General features: G+C 45.4%; 1 protein-coding gene across 1 annotated transcript; it reads left to right on the forward strand.

Annotated features, from left to right (window-relative positions):
- The first annotated feature begins 1,619 nt into the window (after positions 1-1,619).
- Positions 1,620-19,253, forward strand: bnc2 (basonuclin zinc finger protein 2). Its single transcript, XM_072677165.1, has 2 exons — positions 1,620-3,824; positions 16,796-19,253. The coding sequence occupies exons 1-2, from the start codon at positions 1,630-1,632 to the stop codon at positions 17,601-17,603; spliced, it is 3,003 nt and encodes a 1,000-aa protein (XP_072533266.1). The 5' UTR covers positions 1,620-1,629; the 3' UTR covers positions 17,604-19,253.
- The last annotated feature ends 2,322 nt before the right edge of the window (positions 19,254-21,575 follow it).

Genomic DNA, 21,575 nt, shown 5'->3' on the forward strand with positions numbered 1-21,575 from the left:
GGCACCCAGCACAGGAGGCCTGGCAGGACGTGGCTTAAACACTTAAAAACGGCTACTGCTGCTGCCGCCGCCGCTGGTGGTGACGGCTGCTGCTGGTTGACGGCTGCCGCTGGTGGTCGTGCTGGTGGTCGTGTACTTTGTGCCTGTACCTGATAAAGTCCAGATAGCTTGGCGAGTTCCTGGCCAGAGCACGGGGAAGGTGATGTAGCGAAGGAAAGCAAGGGTACCCGAGAAGGGGCGGGGGTCCACAGGGGCAAAACATTGGGTCAAATATTTTGTGCATCGCAGTTGCAGGCCTGACCACAAAGCTAGAAGTCAGACGCTGCCAAGATTCCATTCCCAGAGTCCCTTGCCATGTCTCTCTATCTGACAGTGGCCAAGTGTGCAAAACTCGGAGCGTTTTATTTTTCAGTGGTTAATAACACCATCTCCTAAAATGCCGGCCAAGGAAAGAGCTCCCTGGAAGTGGTGCTTATTTCTCCTCCTGGAGCAATACGGCTCTCACAAGATGGAAACTTCTTTCCCACGCTTCTAGCCCCCGCCGCGAAAAGAAAAGCCGAGGCCAGTCAGGGATATGTCAAGATTTACATCATTCCATGTGCCCGCCCTAAGGCAAGCCGAGTATATATATGCTAGCGCACGCATTTTTTGCTTGACACCATCCTGTTGATAAAGTATGCCTTCATTAATATTTAATCTGACGCAAGACGTGCGTCCTCTAAACTCCATTAACATAAAGCTTGGTAAATACTGATCCACAGCCTCCCTAATGAATGTAATGCAAGATTGCTGTCACCTCCAAGGCTTCTTCAAAGACATGCTTAAATAAACATGAGCCTCCTTATTTTATTTTTTTTTTTTTTTTACGTCCAGCTTCGCCTCTCGCAAAACAAAGATTTTTATTTTTTTTCCTGCGAGCGTCGAACCCACCCATCACCCCCCTATCAAACATTTGAAGTAGGAAATAAGTGAGAATATCTCCAGTGAACCGAAACAGGAAGGTGGCAGCAGAGGAAAGTGAGATTAGCGGGTCTCCCGACTGTCACCAGACATAAACAGTGGAGGTGCTGTCCGAGCACAGGGAGGCTCAGGGAGAGTTCACGTCTTTTTGAGATGTTTTTGTTCAATGCTCTCGCAGCTAATAGATCACTGTCTGGCTCGTGATTCATGGGGACCCGAGCAGCTTCCCTTTGTTCGTTTGTGAGAGAGTTTATGGAGCTGGGCCTGGGTCGCCTCACTGTGCAGTTAATGGCTGCATCTGCATGGCTGATTAAGACTCGAGGAGGAGGAGGAGGAGAAGGAAGTGGTGGAGAGGATGACGCAGCTGGAGAGATTCGGTGGAAAGCACCATTATCAGTCTTCATGTGTCGCTCCGGGGAAGCTTCCTCTCCCTGGCAAATCTCGCCCTTCTCCTTTACCCTCCGCCCTCACCCTCCTCCTCCTCAGACTGAAGTTATTATGCAGAATCAATAAGTTTTTGTGTTTGTCTTTTTTTTCTCTCTTTGATATGGCCTCTAGGATGCTGCAGGCAAGGTGCTGGACCGCTGGACCATCATGTCCCGTGAAGAGGAGATCATTACCCTGCAGCAGTTCCTGCGCTTCGGTGAGACCAAATCCATCGTGGAGCTGATGGCGATCCAAGAGAAGGAAGGCCAGGCAGTCACGGTTCCCTCGTCGAAGACCGACTCCGGCATCAGGACTTTTATCGAAAGCAACAACCGTACCCGCAGCCCTGGACTCCTCACGCACTTGGAGAATAACAGCCCTTCCAGCATCCACCACTTTGAGAACATCCCCAACAGCTTGGCTTTCCTGCTGCCCTTCCAGTATATCAACCCTGTCTCCGCTCCAATGTTAGGGCTGCCACCAAATGGGCTCGCCCTGGACCAGGCGGCGCTTCGACTCCGAGAGCCAAACCACCCCAACCAAAGTGAGCCAGTGGAGAGCAGTGAGTCTGAAGTGTCCCTCTCACCCTTCCGCAGCAGCCAGAGCCCGAGCCGAGGTGCCATGGGATCCTTGCCTAATTCCGTTGAGCCCAAAACGGAGCCCAATGGCGCGTCGCCAATCACCCCGAGCCCAGTTGCACAGCAAGCTCAGCAACAGCAGACGGCACAGCAGCAACAGCAGCAGCAGACACAGGTCCAGCAACAGCAGCAGGGTAATTCCCTGAACGACCACCAGACCCATCACCACTTTGTGAAGAGCGAGCAGTCAAAGAGCATGACCCACTCTTCGTTCTCCTCCAAGATGCACCGCATGCGGCGCATGGGCACGCCCTCCCGCAAGGGTCGCGTCTGCTGCAATGCCTGTGGCAAGACCTTCTACGACAAGGGCACACTGAAGATCCACTACAACGCTGTGCATCTGAAGATCAAGCATCGCTGCACCATCGAGGGCTGCAACATGGTCTTCAGCTCACTGCGGAGCCGTAATCGCCACAGTGCTAATCCCAACCCTCGCCTCCACATGCCCATGCTGAGGAACAACAGGGATAAGGACCTCATCCGCTCAAGTTCTGGCTCAGCCACCCCTGTCATCTCTAGCACCAAAAGTGGCTTCACCTTAACCAGCCCTGGACGACCACCGCTGGGCTTTGCCACTCCACCACTTGACTCCATGATGCAGAGTCCCCTGCAGAGTCCACTGGTCTTCCCGTCCCTGAAGTCTGTGCAGCCGGTGCAGCCCGTGCCACCGTTTTACCGTACGTTGCTTTCCCCTGCTGACATGGTGAGCCCTCCAGTGTCCCTGCCCACTAGTCCAATCCTACCCACTACCACCAACAGCACCTCCCTCATGGAGCAGCAGCAACAGATCTTGGCTGCGAGCTCCAACAACTCCCACGTGTCTGAAATGTCCCACCACCTTCCCACCACTCCCTGCGCCCCAGATCCAGTCAACACCGACCCCACACCCAAGAAGAAGCCCCGCAAGTCCAGCATGCCCGTCAAGATCGAGAAAGAAGTGATCGATGTGGCGGACGATTACGATGACAAAGACGACGACGACGATGACAGCTGCCACCATCGTCATCCTGCGTCCCACCTTCACAACAACATCAACGGTAACTGTAACAACAACAACAACAGCAGCAGCGGTCACCTGAGTGGGGGTAGTGGGCACCAGTCACCTTCACAAGACGAGATGAGCCCCAGCCTCACATTAAGAGGCATGCTGAGGCCGGATCCAGACGAGTGCCGCGGAGGCACCAGCGATGGAGGTACCAGTGAATTGCGATGCATGGATAGCTTCACCTCTGAAGATCAGGACCACGAGCGTGATTTCGAGAACGAGTCCGAGACGTCAGAGTCCAAGATGTTTTACCGCGATGAGATGATGGACACAGAGGAGCATCGCAGCGCCTCGGGAACTCTGGACAAAGAGAAGGACGAAGGAGAGGAAGAGGGTCAGCTGCGTAAAGAGCTGGAGGACAAGAGCCGTTCTTCGCCCTCTCCGCACCAGCCAGTGATCAAAATCAAGGAAGAACTCAACGACCCCACCTATGACATGTTCTGCATGGGTCAGTATGGCCTGTACAACGGTGGAATGGCTGCCGCGGCTGCCGCAGCGGCTAGCATGGCTGCCTTGCACGAAAGCTTCATCTCCTCAATGGGCTACGGCTCAAGCCCCCCCAAGTTCCACTCCCAGTCCCCCGAGGGTGATTTGTGCTCCAGTCCCGACCCCAAAATCTGCTACGTGTGCAAGAAGAGCTTCAAGAGCTCCTACAGTGTCAAACTGCACTACAAAAACGTGCACCTGAAAGAGATGCACGTGTGTACTGTGGCCGGCTGCAACGCTGCTTTCCCTTCCCGACGAAGCAGAGACAGGTGAGACCTTCGCACGCAGACATCAGACGTAGAGACTGTACGTTTTAATTATAGCATCAGCGACTCTCAGAAGAGAGAATTAGACTCAAATAAGTAGGTTATCTTACTTTTCTCGCTAACGATGTGCTGTTTATTTTCTTGTAATTGCAATAGTCATTAAATCCGTAGATACACACACTTAGCTCTCAGGTAAGTCAGACCCATCACGGCCCATTTTCTTATTAGATAAAAGTTAATTGCTCTCTATGAGGTCCCAATTTTATTTTTATCTGTGACTGCACGTGTGGGGGAGAGTAATTATTACCCTGCTAATGACGTGGTAACTGCTACAGTATGTGTTTTCTGGCGGCGGCAGCATAGTGTCAATGCAGGCTCAGGGATGCCGACACTTATTTAATGCACTGATAGGCTGGTTACCTGCAGCCACTCACCTGTCACGCACAGGTAGACGTGCATTTATTAGCAGTCAACCCGCTGTCAGCCCGCTGCATTCATTAACACGTCGGGAGGTGTGGGCCGCTCATCGCAGCTGTTAACACATTCTCGCAGAGTGTGCAGAACCTCAGAATACACCTGTGCTAACGGGGCAGGGAGACGGCCTTCCGTCATACGTGAGGTTGATGGCGACAGCCCGGCTGTCCCGGGAGAGCTGCTCCAGACCGTAGAAAGCTGTGCTCCCCAGAGAATAAAGGCCTGGACGCAGTGAACGGGACCTGGACCTGGATATCTTACAGCGGTTTAGTTTAGCCAGTGCGTAAAGGCCTTGACTAGGCAGAACAGGATTTTATATAGGATCTAAAAGATCGTCATTACCTCCACGTTTAAACACACACTCACACTTACACAAGTGATCAAGGTAGTGAGAACACACACCTGGAATAGTGGGCAGCCATCAGGAGTTAGGTTCCAAAGATGCCGAGTCCTGGGGATCAGTTTCGAGCCCTAATCTTTAGGCCACAGCTGCCTAAAAAAATGAAGGTGCTACAAATGGTTCTTTGAGCGATGCCATAGCAGAACCGCTTTTGGAAGTGGCCTACAAAACCACATTTATAAAGATGTGCGAGTTTTAAGAGTAGAACCAGGAGTGCTTGATGACTTGGGAATTCCACACTGTATATTTATCATTTTTACATTTACAGCATTTAGCTGATGCTCTTCTCCAGAGAGACTTACAAGGTTACTCATATTACAAAGGTGGGTCAGTGTAGTGTTAGAAATCTTGCCCAAGGACTACACTTATTGGTGTAGCGCAGCAGCATAGTCACCCAGACTGGGAATCGAACCCTAGTCTCTAACATAGTGTGGTAGCTCACTGGCCGGTAGTGGTTGTAGTAGTGTTGCACTACACCAGCCATTTTTACTGACACATTTTGGCTCATATGTCTTCATCTTCAGGTTAGAACCATAACTGTATTGATTAATCCAAACAGAGCAGGAAGATCATTAAAAAAACAACCAATAAAAAACCTCTCTTTTAATTATGTAAAGAATCATGTTAGTAAGTAAGGAGATGTGGCTCAGTTGTTCATATACGATGCAAAACCTGTGTACTGTTTAACCCAGGGCTTAAGACGTGGCAGATATTTTATTGACTATTCAGAAAATGAACATCTCAGTCCTTTATGCTACGGTTCTTTAATATGTCACCCTATCAGACCCTATAATCAATAAGATTCCTAATTTGATCTTGGTTAAAATGTCTCGGGGAGTCCTAGGGCAAATATTTAATGGTAATAGAGACAGTGCCTCATGTGCAGCAGGACACCAGACCATGAACAAGGGGTGCTGCCGGGGATTTTGGGCCTCGCCACCCCACCATCCTATTTTAGAGCCCCTGTCAGTCCCAGGCCTTTAGAATCAGCCTCACTTCCCCCCATATGAGACATTAAGCCTTTATCAGGTTCTTCACTCTCACACATAAAGGTAAACACAAACACTAGTGAACTAGGAGCAGTGAGCACACACACACACACACACACACACACACACACACACCCATAGCGGTGGGCAACCCACTCAAGCACCCAGGGAGCAGAGAGAGGGTGAAGGGCCTTGCTCAAGCTTGCTGAGCCCGGGTATCGAACTCACAACCCTGTCAGCAATAGCCCAGAGCTCTAACCCCCGAGCCACCACTGCCCCTCTTCTAGAATGGACATCACTCAACCCTTTGAAGTACTTTTATCTGTAAGCGAGTGTTTCAGAAAGAAAAGACGCGCCATGCAGGGTGAGGCGCGAGAGTGAGTGCACTCTTTAGCTCTTTAGGAAGATCTCCGAGTGCGTTAGACTGTATCCTCTTTACCGTAATGACACATGGCACAGTTAAGCACTCTGGAGGAAGAAAGGAAATACCCTCATTCATCTCATTCACTCCTATGGAGAGGCGATAAGAACCTGCCTCTCCTCGTCTCCTCTGGTGACAAGTGACAGTTTTATTTAGATAATAAAGATCGAGAGCTTGTGCGTAAGTGTGTATGTATGTGTGTGTGTGTGTGTGTGTGTGTGTGTATGAGTGTGTGTGTGTGTGTAAGAGAGTCTGTGTCCTCCCCCGCTTCACTGTAATTTGCAAACAAAAGCCTCTCAGAGGTGCTCGGTTGTTCTGCCTTCCGTATACAAGCATCCCTCCCTCCCTCTATCTCCCTCTCTCTCGCGCACACTCTCTCTCTCTTTCCCTCGCTCCATCTCTCCGAAACAAGCTTTTATTAAGTTCCTGAGTGCGGTGGCATCTGTTCCCAGCCGTGTTCCTTCATTAGCGCACTGTAAACAGCAGCAGCGACGGCGGAGTGCAGGGAAAGGCAGGTGGAGGGATGTTCGTACGCTTCTCGTGCCGCAGAGGTGCAAGCGTTCCTCCTCCTCTCCCGATGCAGCTGTGCCGGCTGCAGAGGTGTGTATGTGTGTACATGCGTGTACGTATGTGTGTGTGTGTGTGTGTGTGTGACAGGCAGCGTTATTGAAGGTGCTCTGAACGTGCTGCTTTTGACAAGGCCGCGGGGACCCGGTGCCCCGAGGCATGAGCAGCCCTGCTGTCTCATTCGCAAATGAAGAGACACGCAAATAGGGCACATATCCTGACAGATGCACCCAAACACACACACACACACACACCGGCAGCCGGCACACACAGTCATGCATTAACAAAGAGGCACGCACACAAAAATCAGTAGGCATACAAATGTACATTTACAAACGTGAAAACTATAGGGGATAGCTGACACCTTTGCTGACACTCGCATCAGCGTTCGCTAATTGTCCTGCGGGGACGTCCTCAAACGCAGGCAGCTTTAAAATTAGGATTCGTAGGAGAGATGAGAGACGTTGTGTTCTGTGTGAAGACACAGCTTGGTCTGATTGAGGTACGGATAGCAAACTGCCCAGTCCGATCTCCTGATTGATTGCCCTTGTGTCAATCTTCTCTACTGTTGATCTTTAGATTCAGCGCTCTGCCCTGTTTTATATGCCGGTTCTGCAAGATCGTACCATATTAACCACATGTTTGGAGAGAAACACAAATGGAAGGAACCTCATGCAGCCTCTTGTAGGTCAAGAAGAACCTCAATCTGTGCGTTTAATGATAGTTCGGGAAACTTTACGCAGGTAAAGCTGCTCCTCATACTGAAGAAGATGCTCTGATAGACAATGCATTGTGTGCTTTAGGCTGGACTCTCAAACTGGTCATCAGCTGGTCAGCAGGGACCCAAAGATGGTCCAGATTGTTGTGCCCTACAATTAGAGATAACGGTCAAGTCAACTTTCTAGAGGTTCCTGAGAATTACTGACCTGAGGAACTCTTCATTGGTGGGTCCTTTTTAAAGTCCCCAAAATGTAAAACGTGTAGAAGAACCTTCAAATTGATACAGAACCATTTTTTTGGATAAAGAACCTTTGTAGAACCTTTATAGTCCATGTTCTAGGTCTTCTATGGATCATTTTGTTATGTGAAGGTTCTTTAAAACTTCTTAAGCTCCACAAAAAAAGTCTGAAGAACCTTTGTAAAGTCCATATTCTAGGTCTTCTAGGAACCTTTTTTTGGATGTTAAGGTTCTTTAAATCCTCTTAAGTTTTAAAGTCTAAAGAACCTTTGTAAAGTCCACATTCTAGGTCTTCTAGGAACATTTTTAGATGTTGAGGTTCTTTAAATCCTCTTATGCTCCACATAAAAAAGGTGTTGTGTGTACTTCAGGGTTCTGAAGAACCTTTATAAAGCCCACATGATATGTCTTATTGGGAGAACTCTTGAATTCATACAGAACCGCATATATTTATGTGAAGGTTCTTTAAAATCTCTTAAGCACCACATTAAATGCTGCACTTCCAAAAGTGGATCTCCAAAGAACCATCCACTGCCGGATTCACCGGGTTCTAGACTTGCCTGATTTGCACTGCTTCATTATAATCCTCAGGATGTAAAAAGTCACAGAGCTTTAGAGGAAACGTCGAAAGGTTCTTGAGGAAACCAAAAGTGGTTCTTCTAGGAAACCAAGTCTGGCACATTTTTAGGAGTCCAGCGAAAGCTTCGCCGGATTTTCTGTGGCTGTAATTGAAGAAGTAACAGCGTAAATCAAAGGCCCGTCTGCAAGGCAAGGTGTCCTCAAACTTCTGAGACCTTCTTTGTGAGGGCTTTGCTGTTTGTATTGTATGTGCTGCTGCTGCAGCAGCTTCCTAATGTCCCTTCTGGAAACACTTAGCAGCCCAGAAATCCATTAGCACAAATAGAGGGGGAGATTCCTGCCAGAGGCACTGGGGGGAAAGGTAGTCTCTGCATGGTAGCTACTGTAATCAGCACGTACAGGGCTGCTCTTCTGCTCAGAAGAAGAAGAAGAGGCGATCGTTACGTTATTCGCTGATTGGTGCCTTGCGACCGCAGGAGCACGCTAACCCGGGCTTTGCTCAGCGAGATCGCACACACCACACTTGATGATACACCACAGTGTCCTGCCCTGTATTTGCTGTATCCTCCAAACAGCTAGTCGGCTCGCTCTCGCTCTCTCTCTCCCGCAGTGAAAGGCCTGTCACAGGCTCCGAGCGGAGGTGCGTGTGACAGTTTGACTCCGGCACTCGGAACAGGAGTGTATAAATTCCTCAGGAGAACATAAGCGCTTTCACATATGGTCAGGAGAACAGAGCAGGGGAGGACAGGCCGCTGCTGTAAATGCTCGGAGCCCCACGTTTTTGTTGGGGGGGGGGGGTTCTGGATGTGACCGTGTTGCCCTAAAAGCACTCTCTATTGTTTCCATATTTTTTGCCGGTTAAATTCCTCGTGGCATCTGGGAGGTATTAGAAAGCTGCTGTTCCTCAGGACCGAGGGTATTAAAGCAGCATAAAGGTATCGGAGGACGGCCAGAGGAATCCAGGGGTTTGTGTGTCCAGCTCTGCACGTACCTCAGCGCTAAACAACTCAGCCTGACACACACTTCAGCGAATGTGCTGCGAATGGGCTGCTGGCACATGTATATATAGAGCACATGAAGCATGTCTACAGACGTACAGTGCAAATCAGGAGTAAATTAGAGGGAAGTTCTCAAAGCTAGTTTTAATTTCCATATTTACAAATCTGCCTTTTATATTTCCACCTCAATTAAAGTACAAATGTACATGCTTTTGAATAGTACAAGTATTTTAAAAGTACTTTAAATATAATTATCATTATTATATTAATTATAGATTTTATTTAAATGTATGTTTTTCTTTTTTTATTAAACGTATTTTAATGTTTATTACAATTTCCATCAATCAGAAACGTGTTCAATTTTCAGAGTTCCATCAAAACCCAGAAGAGCTTCTCACACACCTAAATTTCCAAAACCGGATCTCAGGAATGTACATTTTAGCTTGTTATTGGAACATAATTCCAGACCATCCAGGGGGTTTCTTAAAAATATGAGAACCACTATTCTGTTTAGGAGCTATGGCTGCAGGATTAGTATTTAGAGGTGGGGTTTAGAAAAAGGAGCACTATGATTGGTTCATTTAGGTTAAAGCTGCAGACCAGTTTCCTCCCTTTCAATAAGTAACAGTGAATTTGTGCTGAAAATTAAGGACAAATTAAATCTGAAAATGAAGAGATTTTACATTTAAAACTGATGTGAAAATATAATATTGTAAGAATACTATGAATAACAGCTACTACAAAAAAATAGTATATTACTTTCTGTTGTGAATTTATTTGATATATTTATTTGTTTATTGTTAAAGTCCAGAAAAAGCCACATCTCATTTTTTGTCAGATTCATCAGATTCAGATTCACTTTATACTGATAAAGATAATTTTACAGGTGCTTAAACTGTGTAGATTCTAAACAGCTCTGGGATTAGAATCAGTTTACATGTTTATATATTGGCACTGTTGCAAATATATATATATATTATATAAGAATATATTTTTCCATAATGTCTTTATACTATATCAGAACTAATAGAAATGCTCCAAACTGACCTGGAATCAAATATTTTTTGCATTGAATACTATAAAGAACAGCTACTACAAAAACAATAGTACATTAATTTCTCTTGTGCATTTATTTTATATATTTATGTTTATTATTGATGTCCAGCAAAAGCAACATATCTCTTTTTTTTGTCAAATTCACAATCTGACAGTTGTTCTTTATACTGCATCACAATTTTATGATCAATGAATCTATTTATTTTACATTGACATCCATTAAAAGTTAAGATCTTTTGCTCCTCCTGGAAAGTTGGAAGTGTGAGGTTTTTGCACAACAGAGATATCATTTCTTCAAAACAATCAAACAAGTTAACACCCAATAATTGAACACAACAGCTCTGTGTACATGGCTGTAACACCTAAATACCAGTATAGTGTAATGCATGCTGAGCGTGCGGTATATCCGTGCATTGATAACCCGTGAATGCGGCGCTAACTGGCTCCTTCCGTGGGCTGATTTGTAAATGAGCTCCAAGCAGGAAGTCTGGAGTTCCTGAAGCACGTTCAGGCCTCAGATGACTGGAGTGTTAACCTCACACAATGCTGCTGTAAATTGCCATCAGTAAATAATTTAGAAAAGTATAGAATTTATATACATGTAGTGAGTTTTTTTTGTAGATATGAAAGCAACACATTCGTGTGTTCTCCTGGCAGGGTTCTAGAGGAGATCTGAGCTTTGATGAAACATCTGTGAGACAGGAATGGAGAGATGGTATTGTAACAGTAGGCAGAGAGAGAGAGAGAGAGAGAGAGAGAGAGAGAGAGAGCTTGTAATACAATACTGCAGAACATCCTGCGCTGCCACTCCAGCGTTCGGCGTGGGTTCTTGCCACATGCTCCTCGGCCTCCTGCCGCACGGAGGTAAATGATTGCATATTTATTGTGGAGGGTGAGGATCCACAGTGGAGAAGCAGCGTGATTAACTGCTGGAAACGCGAGCGTACCAGTAATCATGCCTGTTATTATCCTCGTTAATCATGTTTCCTAAAACAAAGACGGGCCCTTAATTTTTTTTTTTTTTTTTTTTTTTTTTTGAGGGGTGTGTGTGTGGGGGGGGGGGGTGTTTTTAATCGCTGGTGCCTCTCGCCATATCTCCAGCTCGTGCCATTTTTTCCTAGCTGTCGCCGCAGTGACCCTGAGTGCCTACCTGACTCCAGATCCCTGCGGTTCGCTAATGTTCAGCCCCGTGGCCCCATGCGAGCAGCAGCCGCGGACAGGGAGAGTGAAGGTTAATTATATCTGAGATGCCTCCTCCCTTTCTCACCCCCGAGACTAAGGCAGCTGCGATGCAAACTCATAGCAACCTCTTCTTTGGAGGCACACTGACCATAAGAGGTTTCTGTTTAAATCTGGGGATTTTCTCATGTTCTCCTCTTCTGGATGAAGGACGGATTTATGCTTCAGGTTGTTGTTGTTAAAAGCCCCTTTTTGGACCCCAAAGTTCTGACATCACAACAACAACAGAGGTGAAGCTAAAAGAGGTGTAGCTAATATTTACACATGTGATGTAAAGCCTGATTACACGTTAATATGATTTTTTGGTTTTTTTATAAATGAAAATATTAAAAAAAGACCCTAAAAACCTAATTGAGGCGTCTCTAAAGTTTAGATTTTTGGTTTTCCCCGTGACAGTTCCACACACAAACACACTCAAATGTGATAAATGTGCCCTTCTAAAAGCTAAAAAGGGGGTTCTTCAAGAGTTCCTCAGGAAAAGCAGTGGGTCTGTGTAGAACCCTGATAGTTTGGGGGGGTGAATGGTTCTTCATATGTAAGGATGGCCACTGGTGGAGGGTTGTGTGAAGAACCTTGTAAAACACAGCTGGACAGTACCAGTCCCAGAGCCCTGTTTGCTTGACGTGTGGAGGTAAATAATAAATACTACTAAAATAATACATTTAAAAAATAAATGAATTAAAATGAAAATAAAGGATCTGGGCCATATTTAGTTATTTTAGGTTTAACCCCGCCTACCACTGAGAAATCATTTTATTTAGTACTGTGCAATGAAGCTGCAGTTAGAAGCACATTATTTTGATAAAGATCTTTTTACAGGTGATTAAACTGTGTAGATTCTAAACAGCTCTGGGATTAGAATCAGTTCACATGTTTATATATTGCCACTGTTGTGAATATATATATATATATTCCATAATGTGAATCAGGCGGTTGTTCTTTATACTGTATCAGAACTAATAGAAATGCTACAAACTGACCTGGAATCAAATATTTTTACATTGACTTGCATTGAAAGTTAAGAAGGATTCTTCCTCCCATTAAAGCTGCTGTTTTGGAGATACAAGGTTTTTTGCGTGAAAGTGGTGAGGTTACATAAATAGCTTTATTTTGAAAGGACACTAAATAATTTGTAGATACTAAAACCCTTAGAAATAACCCTGGTCCCATGTCCAGTCCTTTACCAGACAGTTATTACATCTGTAGATAATCTATAGGGCACTATAGTGTACAATACCCTAAACACCCCCAATGGAAAATACTCATAAACATTGCCTATATATATATATATATATACATACTTTTTCTATAGTCAGAGTCTGATATAGGTACTCTGCTGATGGTTGTGTGTATAAATGTATATTTGTATATATATGCTTTTCATTAGCTTACATTATATACATATATATATATACATTTATACACACAACCATCAGCAGAGTACCTATATCAGACTCTGACTATAGAAAAAGTTGTGGTGGGTAGTATAGTCTGTTTATTTGGCCGTTTGGACTCTTCTCAGCTGCTCCACGGAGACCGGCCAAGGTGGCAGTGAAACACAAAAGGTGATTAATGGCGTCCACCTTCATCAGCCCACTACAGACCCATCTCTAATGTTCCAGACCCGTCTGATCATCACAGAGGTTCAGGGAAAAAGAAAAAACCCACAAAAGACCAAAAACAGCAGAAGAAAACAAAGCACCTCCTCACCGTCGGGTTAACCCCACTCTCCTCCCCCCCCCCTTTTTTTTCAACTTGGCATTACGAGTCATTTAGCGGCGGGGCCGTCGCCGGCTAAAGATGATTAACGTTCCCGGGACAAGACGCATTAGGAGCCACACTCCTCCTCCTCCGCCTCCTCTGCAGACTCAGAATGGCCTCTCAGGAGACGCCGCCTCCAGCTTTTGGGCAGAGATGAGCCTGTCAATTTGGTTTGGCTGCCACATTAGAGGCTGGGGGGGTGCAGATGAGGTTGGTGGGGAGAGAGAGAGAGAGAAAGAGAGAGAGTGAGGGATGGAGGGGAGGAGACGGTCGTGGCCTGGAACAGAGTCGTAGGGGAGAGGGAAATGAGGCAGAAAGGCTAACGCTGATAGATGAAAGGATAACTGCTCTGGCATGGCGGGTTAGAGACAGCGCAGTGCTAAGAACTGCCCTTTCAGTGGCCGCCGACAGCATGCGCTGAAAATGAAGTGACTGGGTGCTCACAGAGGAGGAAAAAGTTCCAGCTCAGGCGTTTAAACCTCACCTCTTTTCTGCAAAAGATTAAAACATGTTTCCAAATCAGCTTAAAATCACGTGCTTACCTCACTTAAAGGTTCCAGATCTGCAGATCTGGACATACCGTCCACTCCCCGATGCCGTACAGCCCGAATATACAGACTACTCTCAGAAAGAGCCAAAACAGCCTCATTAGCATAAACACTTTTGTGACATCACAAGGAACCAAAGCAGCCTAATTAGCATAAACACGTTTGTGACATCACAAAGAACAAAAACAGCCTAATTAGCATAAATACTTTTGTGACATCACAGAACATAAAAATAACCTGACGAATTATTGTTTTGAATTCATTTTTTGTGAAATCACAAAAACCTAATTTGCATACACCCACCCACTATTCCAGCGTACATCAAATTTAGCCCCGCCCATGCACTCTGACCTAATAAGGAGCATTTGAACCTGGATTGCTATTTGAATGGCAGTACAGGGCAGCTAATCAGAGCAGAGCTCATTTGCATATATATATATATATACTGATCATAAAGGCGCAGTCACAGTAATTCTAAGGGTTAAAGGGAGGCTGGATTGATTCATTAAACAAATATAAATATAACGATTATTAGAAGAGCTCATGGAGAATATAGGATATGGGCCTTTTAAAGAACCCTTTTTGGAAGTGAATTTAAAGAACCTCCACATAATTGAAAGATTTCCTAGAACCCATTTAAGCCTAGAACCTTTGATGAGCCTCTTTGTTTATTTTTAATCTACAGTGTTATACAGTTCTACCTTATTTGACGGGTTCTCCAATGATGATGTGCAGGTGCTCAAATCACAGTGTCATTCTAGCAGTATCAGGATTACACTCAGGTTTAGGTTTAGGATTAGGATTAGGATTATTCGACTCTTATCACAGATGATATTTAAGTGATATTTAATATAATAACGAAGTCAAGCATCTGTACAGTATCTACCACAGACGAAGTGTCTCCAGCATGCAGTACTAACCTAATGTAGGCCTGTTGATTGTGCATACTATGTGGTATGTGTGTGTGTGTGTAAGTGTGTGTCCGTGTTTATCTTTGTGTGTGTGTGTGTGTGTGTGTATATTTAGCCATCAGATGCTAGTTAGCCACTGCAGGAGAGCTTATGAGCAGTGTGAGGGTGTTGTTTCAAGGGGCGGGGTATGCTAATGAGGGCACCGCCCACTAGAGCGTCATCGACAGCATTGTGCTATTAACATTAACCTCAATTAACATTGTTTCTGACTCAGATTAAACAGAACCATGATTCTGTTCACACAGATGCAGGCTTTCCATGTGAATACACACACAAACGCAGAAACGCACACACACACTTACACACATATGCACACACACACTCACTCACACAAAGGCTAACAGACATGCCAGTTGACAAGCGCAGCTAATGGATATGCCGCGCTCCTCAATGCTGATGATGCTCTGGTGGCCGGCTGTCGTATGAACTCTATATGAACAGAAAGGGTCCCTCCATTGAATGTATTTTTACTTCTTGCAGGAGAATGTCGGATAGGGAGGTAAATAATTAAAGAAAAGGGACCCTTTTTGACTGCATCAACCATGGCACTGCTGGTAAGCTCTACTACACACTGTGCAATCCATTTATCAGTCACGCCTAGGTTGCCATTTCAGTTTCCTAACTGCCCTCCCTGCCCCCTGCCTCCCCCTTTGCATGGACCCCATGAGTTTTAGACCCCTGAAATCATTCTTTTTCACTTTTCAGTGCAGCTCACCGACCAGAAGCGCCGCTGTTGTGTTTTATTGGTTTTAGTGTTGTGTTGGTTTCCCTGTGTTTTGTGTTTTAATTCAATCGCTTGAGCTGCTTGTGTTCACACTGACAATCTGATCATTCACATGCACTGATTTGGATCCACAACCGGTTTGCATGATCAGACGCTTGGTGGACAAAAGTATTGGGACACCTGCTTGTTCATTCACTGTTTCAAGGGTTTTAAAAAAGAGTTTCTTTTGCTTCTGTCTCTACTGTCCAGAGAAGAAGGCTTTCTACTAGATTTGAGAGCTGGAGCATTGCTGTGAGGATTTGATTGGTCAGGTCAGGGTGTTGGATGATGATCACCTCCCCACCTCATTATCCCCAACTCATCCCAAAAGTACTGGATGGAGCTCCACCACCATCATTCCAGAGAACACAGTTCTTCCACTGCTCCACAGCTCCTCAATGCTGGGGGGTTTCACACCCCTCTAGCCCACGCCTGGCATTATTAGGCAGCATGGTGCCAATAGGTTCATCTAGTCTTATCTATCTGCTCCAGAGAGTCCTATTGTATTGCCAGTATTTCTCTATAAAGACTAGACAAGCTGTGTGTGTGCATTTGCACATCTGTTTCAGCAATGGGTGCAGCTTAAAGTAGCTGATTGCATTCATTAGAAGGGGTGTCCACAAACATTTGGACATACACTATAGTGCTCTTACTCAGGGTGAGAAAGAAAGAGAGAGAGAGAGAGAGAGAGAGAGAGGGAAAAAAAGAAGGCCCATCTTTATTAAAGCCAGCGCTACATGAGCAACGCGCTTATGGGCCTCGATTAGGCCACCTCCAGAGCGAGTCAATGCACTAATGCCGGCCGAGTCAGTGCTAATACGCTATCCAGTTCCCCCTCGATTATCACATTACCACGGCTCGAATCAATTGATAAACTCCCATTCAATGTGCTGGACTATTTAATTGAGTCAAGAGTCAATTGGATTTGAGCGTGCCGGCAGACGCGCTGACAGGGGTAAACACGTTAGCGGGTCGCCTTTCTGAGCCGTCTCCAGCCGTAAGTAGAGGAGGTCCCCTTCCCATTTCCCTCCATTTCCCATAACAGTGATACAGTGTTCTCCGAAAGCGACGTCTAATGTCCGATACTGGTCAGGTCAGCCCAGGCGCGTTAGGGCAGGGGTACTCCAGCACGTGGCAGGGACAGCGTTTCTACCCCACTGCAGTTCATTTCAGTCAATCAGCTTTCATTCTGCCATTTGGAGTCAAAATCCTTCCTGGAACCGTGTCTGCTCTCTGTGTGTTCCCCGCAGGCACAGCTCCAACATCAACCTGCACCGCAAACTGCTGACCAAAGAACTGGACGACATCGTCCTGGACCCCCAGCTCACGCCGCTGCCCAAGGACCTCCGCACCGAGTTCCTGGCCAAAATCTACGGGGGCGGGCACCACCACCACCACCACCACCATCACCACCACCACCTGGGGCTGGAGGGGGTGGCGGGGGCCCACCGGAACGCGGCTCACGGCGAGGAGGCGGGGTCCCCCGTCGGCGTGGAGTACCCCCACGGCGACGGCTACCGCGGCAATGACGACTACGCGGTGGTTCTGGACCTGAGTACTACGTCGAGCGTGCAGTCCAGCGGCAGCGTGCACTCCTCGCACGAGTCTGACGAGGGCAGCGACGAGGGGATCCTGCTGGACGACCTAGAGGGCAGCGAGGAGGGAGACGAGGCCGGCCGGGGCCACCCGGTCGTCCGGGACGAGGACGGCGGGGCCAGAGAGGCCAAGGGGGAGGAGCTGCCCCTGCCCTCTGACCCCGCCTCCTCGCCGTCCCTGGGCTTCGGGTCGGGCGGCAACAGCGACAACAACGGTAACAACGACAGCAACAACGGTAACAACGGCGTGGGCGGGGGCATCCTGTGCACGATCTGCCACAAAATGTACAGCAACAAGGGCACCCTGAGGGTCCACTACAAGACTGTCCACCTGCGGGAGATGCACAAGTGCAAGGTTCCAGGCTGCAACATGATGTTCTCGTCTGTTCGCAGCAGGAACCGGCACAGCCAGAACCCGAACCTGCACAAAAATAACACTCCCTTCCCCAACATGGTCGAATAGCCCGCCTCTGTCCTTCCCCCTCGCCCTTGCAAATGCTTCACGCACTCCGCAGCGCCATGACCGCAGTCGTTTTCCTTCCTGAGTAACCCTCGTCCAAAAAAATGAAGGTGTACCGGGTGCCCCCGTAACGCCTGTCAGACAAGAAACAGAAAACAACCTTCAGTGTTATTTCAGAAATCCTCTAAAAGGTTCTCTTTCCAGCTCTGAGCAGACTATGAATCAGCATTGTGCCCTTTTGACATTTTTCCTTCTTTGGAAGAACTTTGATCGGAGCGATTCCAAGACGGCTCCAACTTTTACCCCCAACCCCCCCACTCCCACTCCCCCCCACCTCCCTCATATCACCCCATTATTTTCGTCCGACTCCAAAGAAGCTCCTCAGACTCTTTGTGTGTGACTGTTGCCTGCAGAAACGATGATAATAACAAGAAAAAAATGAGAAATCGAGTCTCCTTGTTGTATTTGTGTAATGATAGCTTTTAAAAAGAAATCCCGTACATAAGCATGAATGGCTTCAATTTGTAAATAATGTCCTGAGAGGCTTTCTGGTGTAAAACAATTGTATTGATGGTTGTTTGCAACTTTTTTTTTTTTTCATTTTGTTTCTTTAATTTCTTTAATTCTACTTTGTTTCCTTTAGTTTTTTATGATTTGGGTTCGATCTTATGTTACAGTACAATACTTCCAGCTCAAAGTAAGTGTAGGCGAGAAGAGGTAGCATCTTACTAGCTCGATTCATTTATATTAGCTTTGGAAAAGGAGAAAACAACCAAAAAAACAAAAAACCCTTTTTAACCGAGAACGAAAAAAAAAAGAAGTAAAAAAAAAAATAAAGAAAATCGTGACTTGTTTTATCTATTTGTGAGATATGCGCAGGGAGCCGGCATGCTTTCAGGCTCCTGGATGCTTTTCTTTTTACTCGTTTTCTTATGTTTATAGCTTTAGTACGGAATTCAGTTTTGCACTTTGCGACTATACGAGCGGGATGTGTAATATTATTACAAGGAAAACACTTTGCAATGATGGGTCTCCAACATGGCAGTGTTTTGAGTTATTCATGGCTACGGCGCCAGGGGGAAAATTACTGTATCTTTGCATAAATGTGCCGGTTTTGCACAAACATTCAGTTCAAAAACAGAAGAAAAGACAGAAAAAACCTACAAAGACCCACGTTTGACCAGGACAAGTGTAGTAATCCAGCCTATTCAGTGTATCTAGACAGTGTTTCTATGAGTATTTTCCTCTGCGGGATATGTGATTAAGTATAACTGCCGCTCCGCCGCAGAGAGTAAGTATTAATGGGTGGGCTCCTGCCCGCTGCCGAGGTAAACACCTGTGGGTTAATGGCTGTAAAGTACTGTCCCCACAATTAGTTCCCAGGTTAAGTAGGCAATCTTTCTACTGCATGCGCTGTTATCATACGAGAGTTAGTGAGTGAGTGTCCCGTAATTAGTTTCGTCTCTTTTGGGTTTCGCTCTAGAACGGAAGCGCTGGCTCGTTCTCGCAGGCTTTTTTTTTTCCTTTAGGAACTGAGAAGCGAAGCGGTTCTCACCTCCCCTCGACTCTTAAAGTCAAAGCTCTGACACCCAAGTGAAGCGCTGTTCACTGTTTCTCAGTTCACTATTCACTATTCCACAGTTTGCTGTTCACTATTCCTCGGTTTGCTGTTCACTGTTCCTCAGTGCACTGTTCACTGTTCCTCGGTGCACTGTTCACTATTACTCAGTGTACTGTTCACTGTTCCTCGGTGCACTGTTCACTATTACTCAGTGTACTGTTCACTGTTCCTCAGTGCACTGTTCACTGTTCCTCAGTGTACTGTTCACCATTACTCAGTGTACTGTTCACTGTTCCTCAGTGCACTGTTCACTGTTCCTCAGTGTACTGTTCACTGTTCTTCTGTGCACTGTTCACTGTTCCTCAGTGCACTGTTTACTGTATCTCTTTACTGCTCACTGTTCCTCAATTCACTATTCTTCAGTTTGCTGTTCACTATTCACTATTCCACAGCTCACTATTTCACTACTCCTCGGGTCACTGTTTACTAATCAGAATCAGTATTCACTCTTTAGTAAAGGCGTCACAAAGGGTTCTTTGACTAGTGACACCAGAAGAACCACCTTTGGTTCCCTAAAGAACTGTGTGTAAAAGGTTTCAAAATGTTTAAAGGATTTTCACATTGTAAAGGTTCTGTACAAATGTGAAGACCCTTAAACAGCATAGACGGTTCTATAGCAATGTATTGGTTATTTCTAGCTTGTGTTGGTTCTTTAGAATTGCAGATGATTTATTTGCACAGCTAATTTACAAATACGGTTCTCTGAAGAACCGTTCATTGCTTCTTTTTTTTTGAGGGGGAGGGGGGGTTCTTTTGTTCTGCTTCTTGGAGTGAGAACCGATTTAGGACATTTTAACTGATGTATATAAATGATGTGAGTAGATGAATAACCTCATAATGTAAGGTTCTACACCAATGAAAAGGTCTTCCTAAAACCGTACATCCCAGCCAAGAACCAACGTTCTGTTTTTTGGAGTGTGCAGCTGTTCAGTTCTGTCTCTGCAGGGACAAAAAGGACAGTGGGGTTATTTGTCAGTAAAATTATTAAAAGAATCATTTTTAAACAGTTTTATTAGAACATGATTCTAAACTGATAGAACGTTAAATGAAACTTTGGAAAATGCAGGACTAACAAGGTTCTAAAGGTATAGCTGTGAAAACCTCTCTTGAATTTTAGTATAAACTGCAGAACCAGAACAGGATACACTCCTAACAATAAAGGGTTCTTTATAGTACCCGAAATGGTTCTATGATCTGTCTCAACAGTGCAGCAGATTTGGTGACATACAAAACTCTGTAAGTCGCTATGTTTAACAGACTCTCTCTAGACCCTTAAAGTCCTCCGTAGAATGTAGAATCTTAATGTTCTCCACAGGGAACCTAGAGGTTCTAGAAAGTGCTGTATGTCCTTTTTAAATTTCCCATTTTGTGGTTCCACTATTCGATACAGATTAGGTGCTTTATAACTATGTACAGCGGATTATTTCTAGAATCTCAGTGTTCTCCTTAGAATGTTAAGGTTCTCAGTGGAGAACCATTAAATTCTAAAAAGAACCTTGTATGCTTTTTTTATTATCCCCATTTTGTGCTTCCATTGTTTGATACCGATTCGGGGCTATAAAGGGATCTTTAAAGGACCATGTATGGCAGATTATCTCTAGAACCTAATGTTCTTCATAGAATCTAGAACCTCCATGGAGAACCTTTAGGTAACTTTTTTTTGCTATTTCCATATTTTGTGCTTCCATTATTTGATCCGGTTTTGGTTCTTTATAAGAATCTTTAAGGAACTGTGTATAGCTGAGTATCTCAGTGAATATCAGTGTTCTCACTAGAACCTTAAGGTTCTCCATGGAGAACCTTCAGTTTCTATAAAGAACTGAGTGCTTCTTGTCCCTCGGTTTTAATTTCATTCAAATTTACATTCATGGTAGCATGTTATTTAATGGGGACTACTGCATTACTATAACAGTAAATAATAACAATAATAATAATAATAATAATAATCAATATAACAACTAAACAACCCTGCTACTATAAGATATTTACAATTTCACACATAAATGTACCATTCAGTGGTTCTTTGAGTCATCATGGTTCTAGATATAACCATTTTCCTTTACTAAAGAACCCCCTTTGTTAAGAGTGTATGACAGAAATTGTGTAGAAATGCTCTCTTTCCTCCTCCTCGGTTTAAAGGAAGGCTCTGATTTGAGGAGTGTGAGAGGTGAGGGCTTCGCCGTGAGCGAGAGAGATAGACAGAAAGAAGGAGAGAAGAAAGAGAGAGAGAGAGAGAGAGAGAGAGAGAGAGGGAGTGAGAGAGAGAGGGAGAGACAGAGCATCATTAAAAATGTGCTGCAACACAGTACCTGGAGGCATCCGCTCCATTCCGCCACTGATCTGTCTAATAACTC

This window comes from Salminus brasiliensis, chromosome 4 (assembly GCF_030463535.1).
Source record: "Salminus brasiliensis chromosome 4, fSalBra1.hap2, whole genome shotgun sequence".
Lineage (NCBI taxonomy): Eukaryota > Metazoa > Chordata > Actinopteri > Characiformes > Bryconidae > Salminus > Salminus brasiliensis.

Bases quoted from the DNA above. Each gene is read 5' to 3' on its own strand.
- bnc2 (XM_072677165.1), top strand. From the start codon at position 1,630: ATGGCGATCCAAGAGAAGGAAGGCCAGGCAGTCACGGTTCCCTCGTCG. The intron at 3,825-16,795 runs GTGAGACCTTCG...TGTTCCCCGCAG, and splicing joins TCCCGACGAAGCAGAGACAG to GCACAGCTCCAACATCAACC.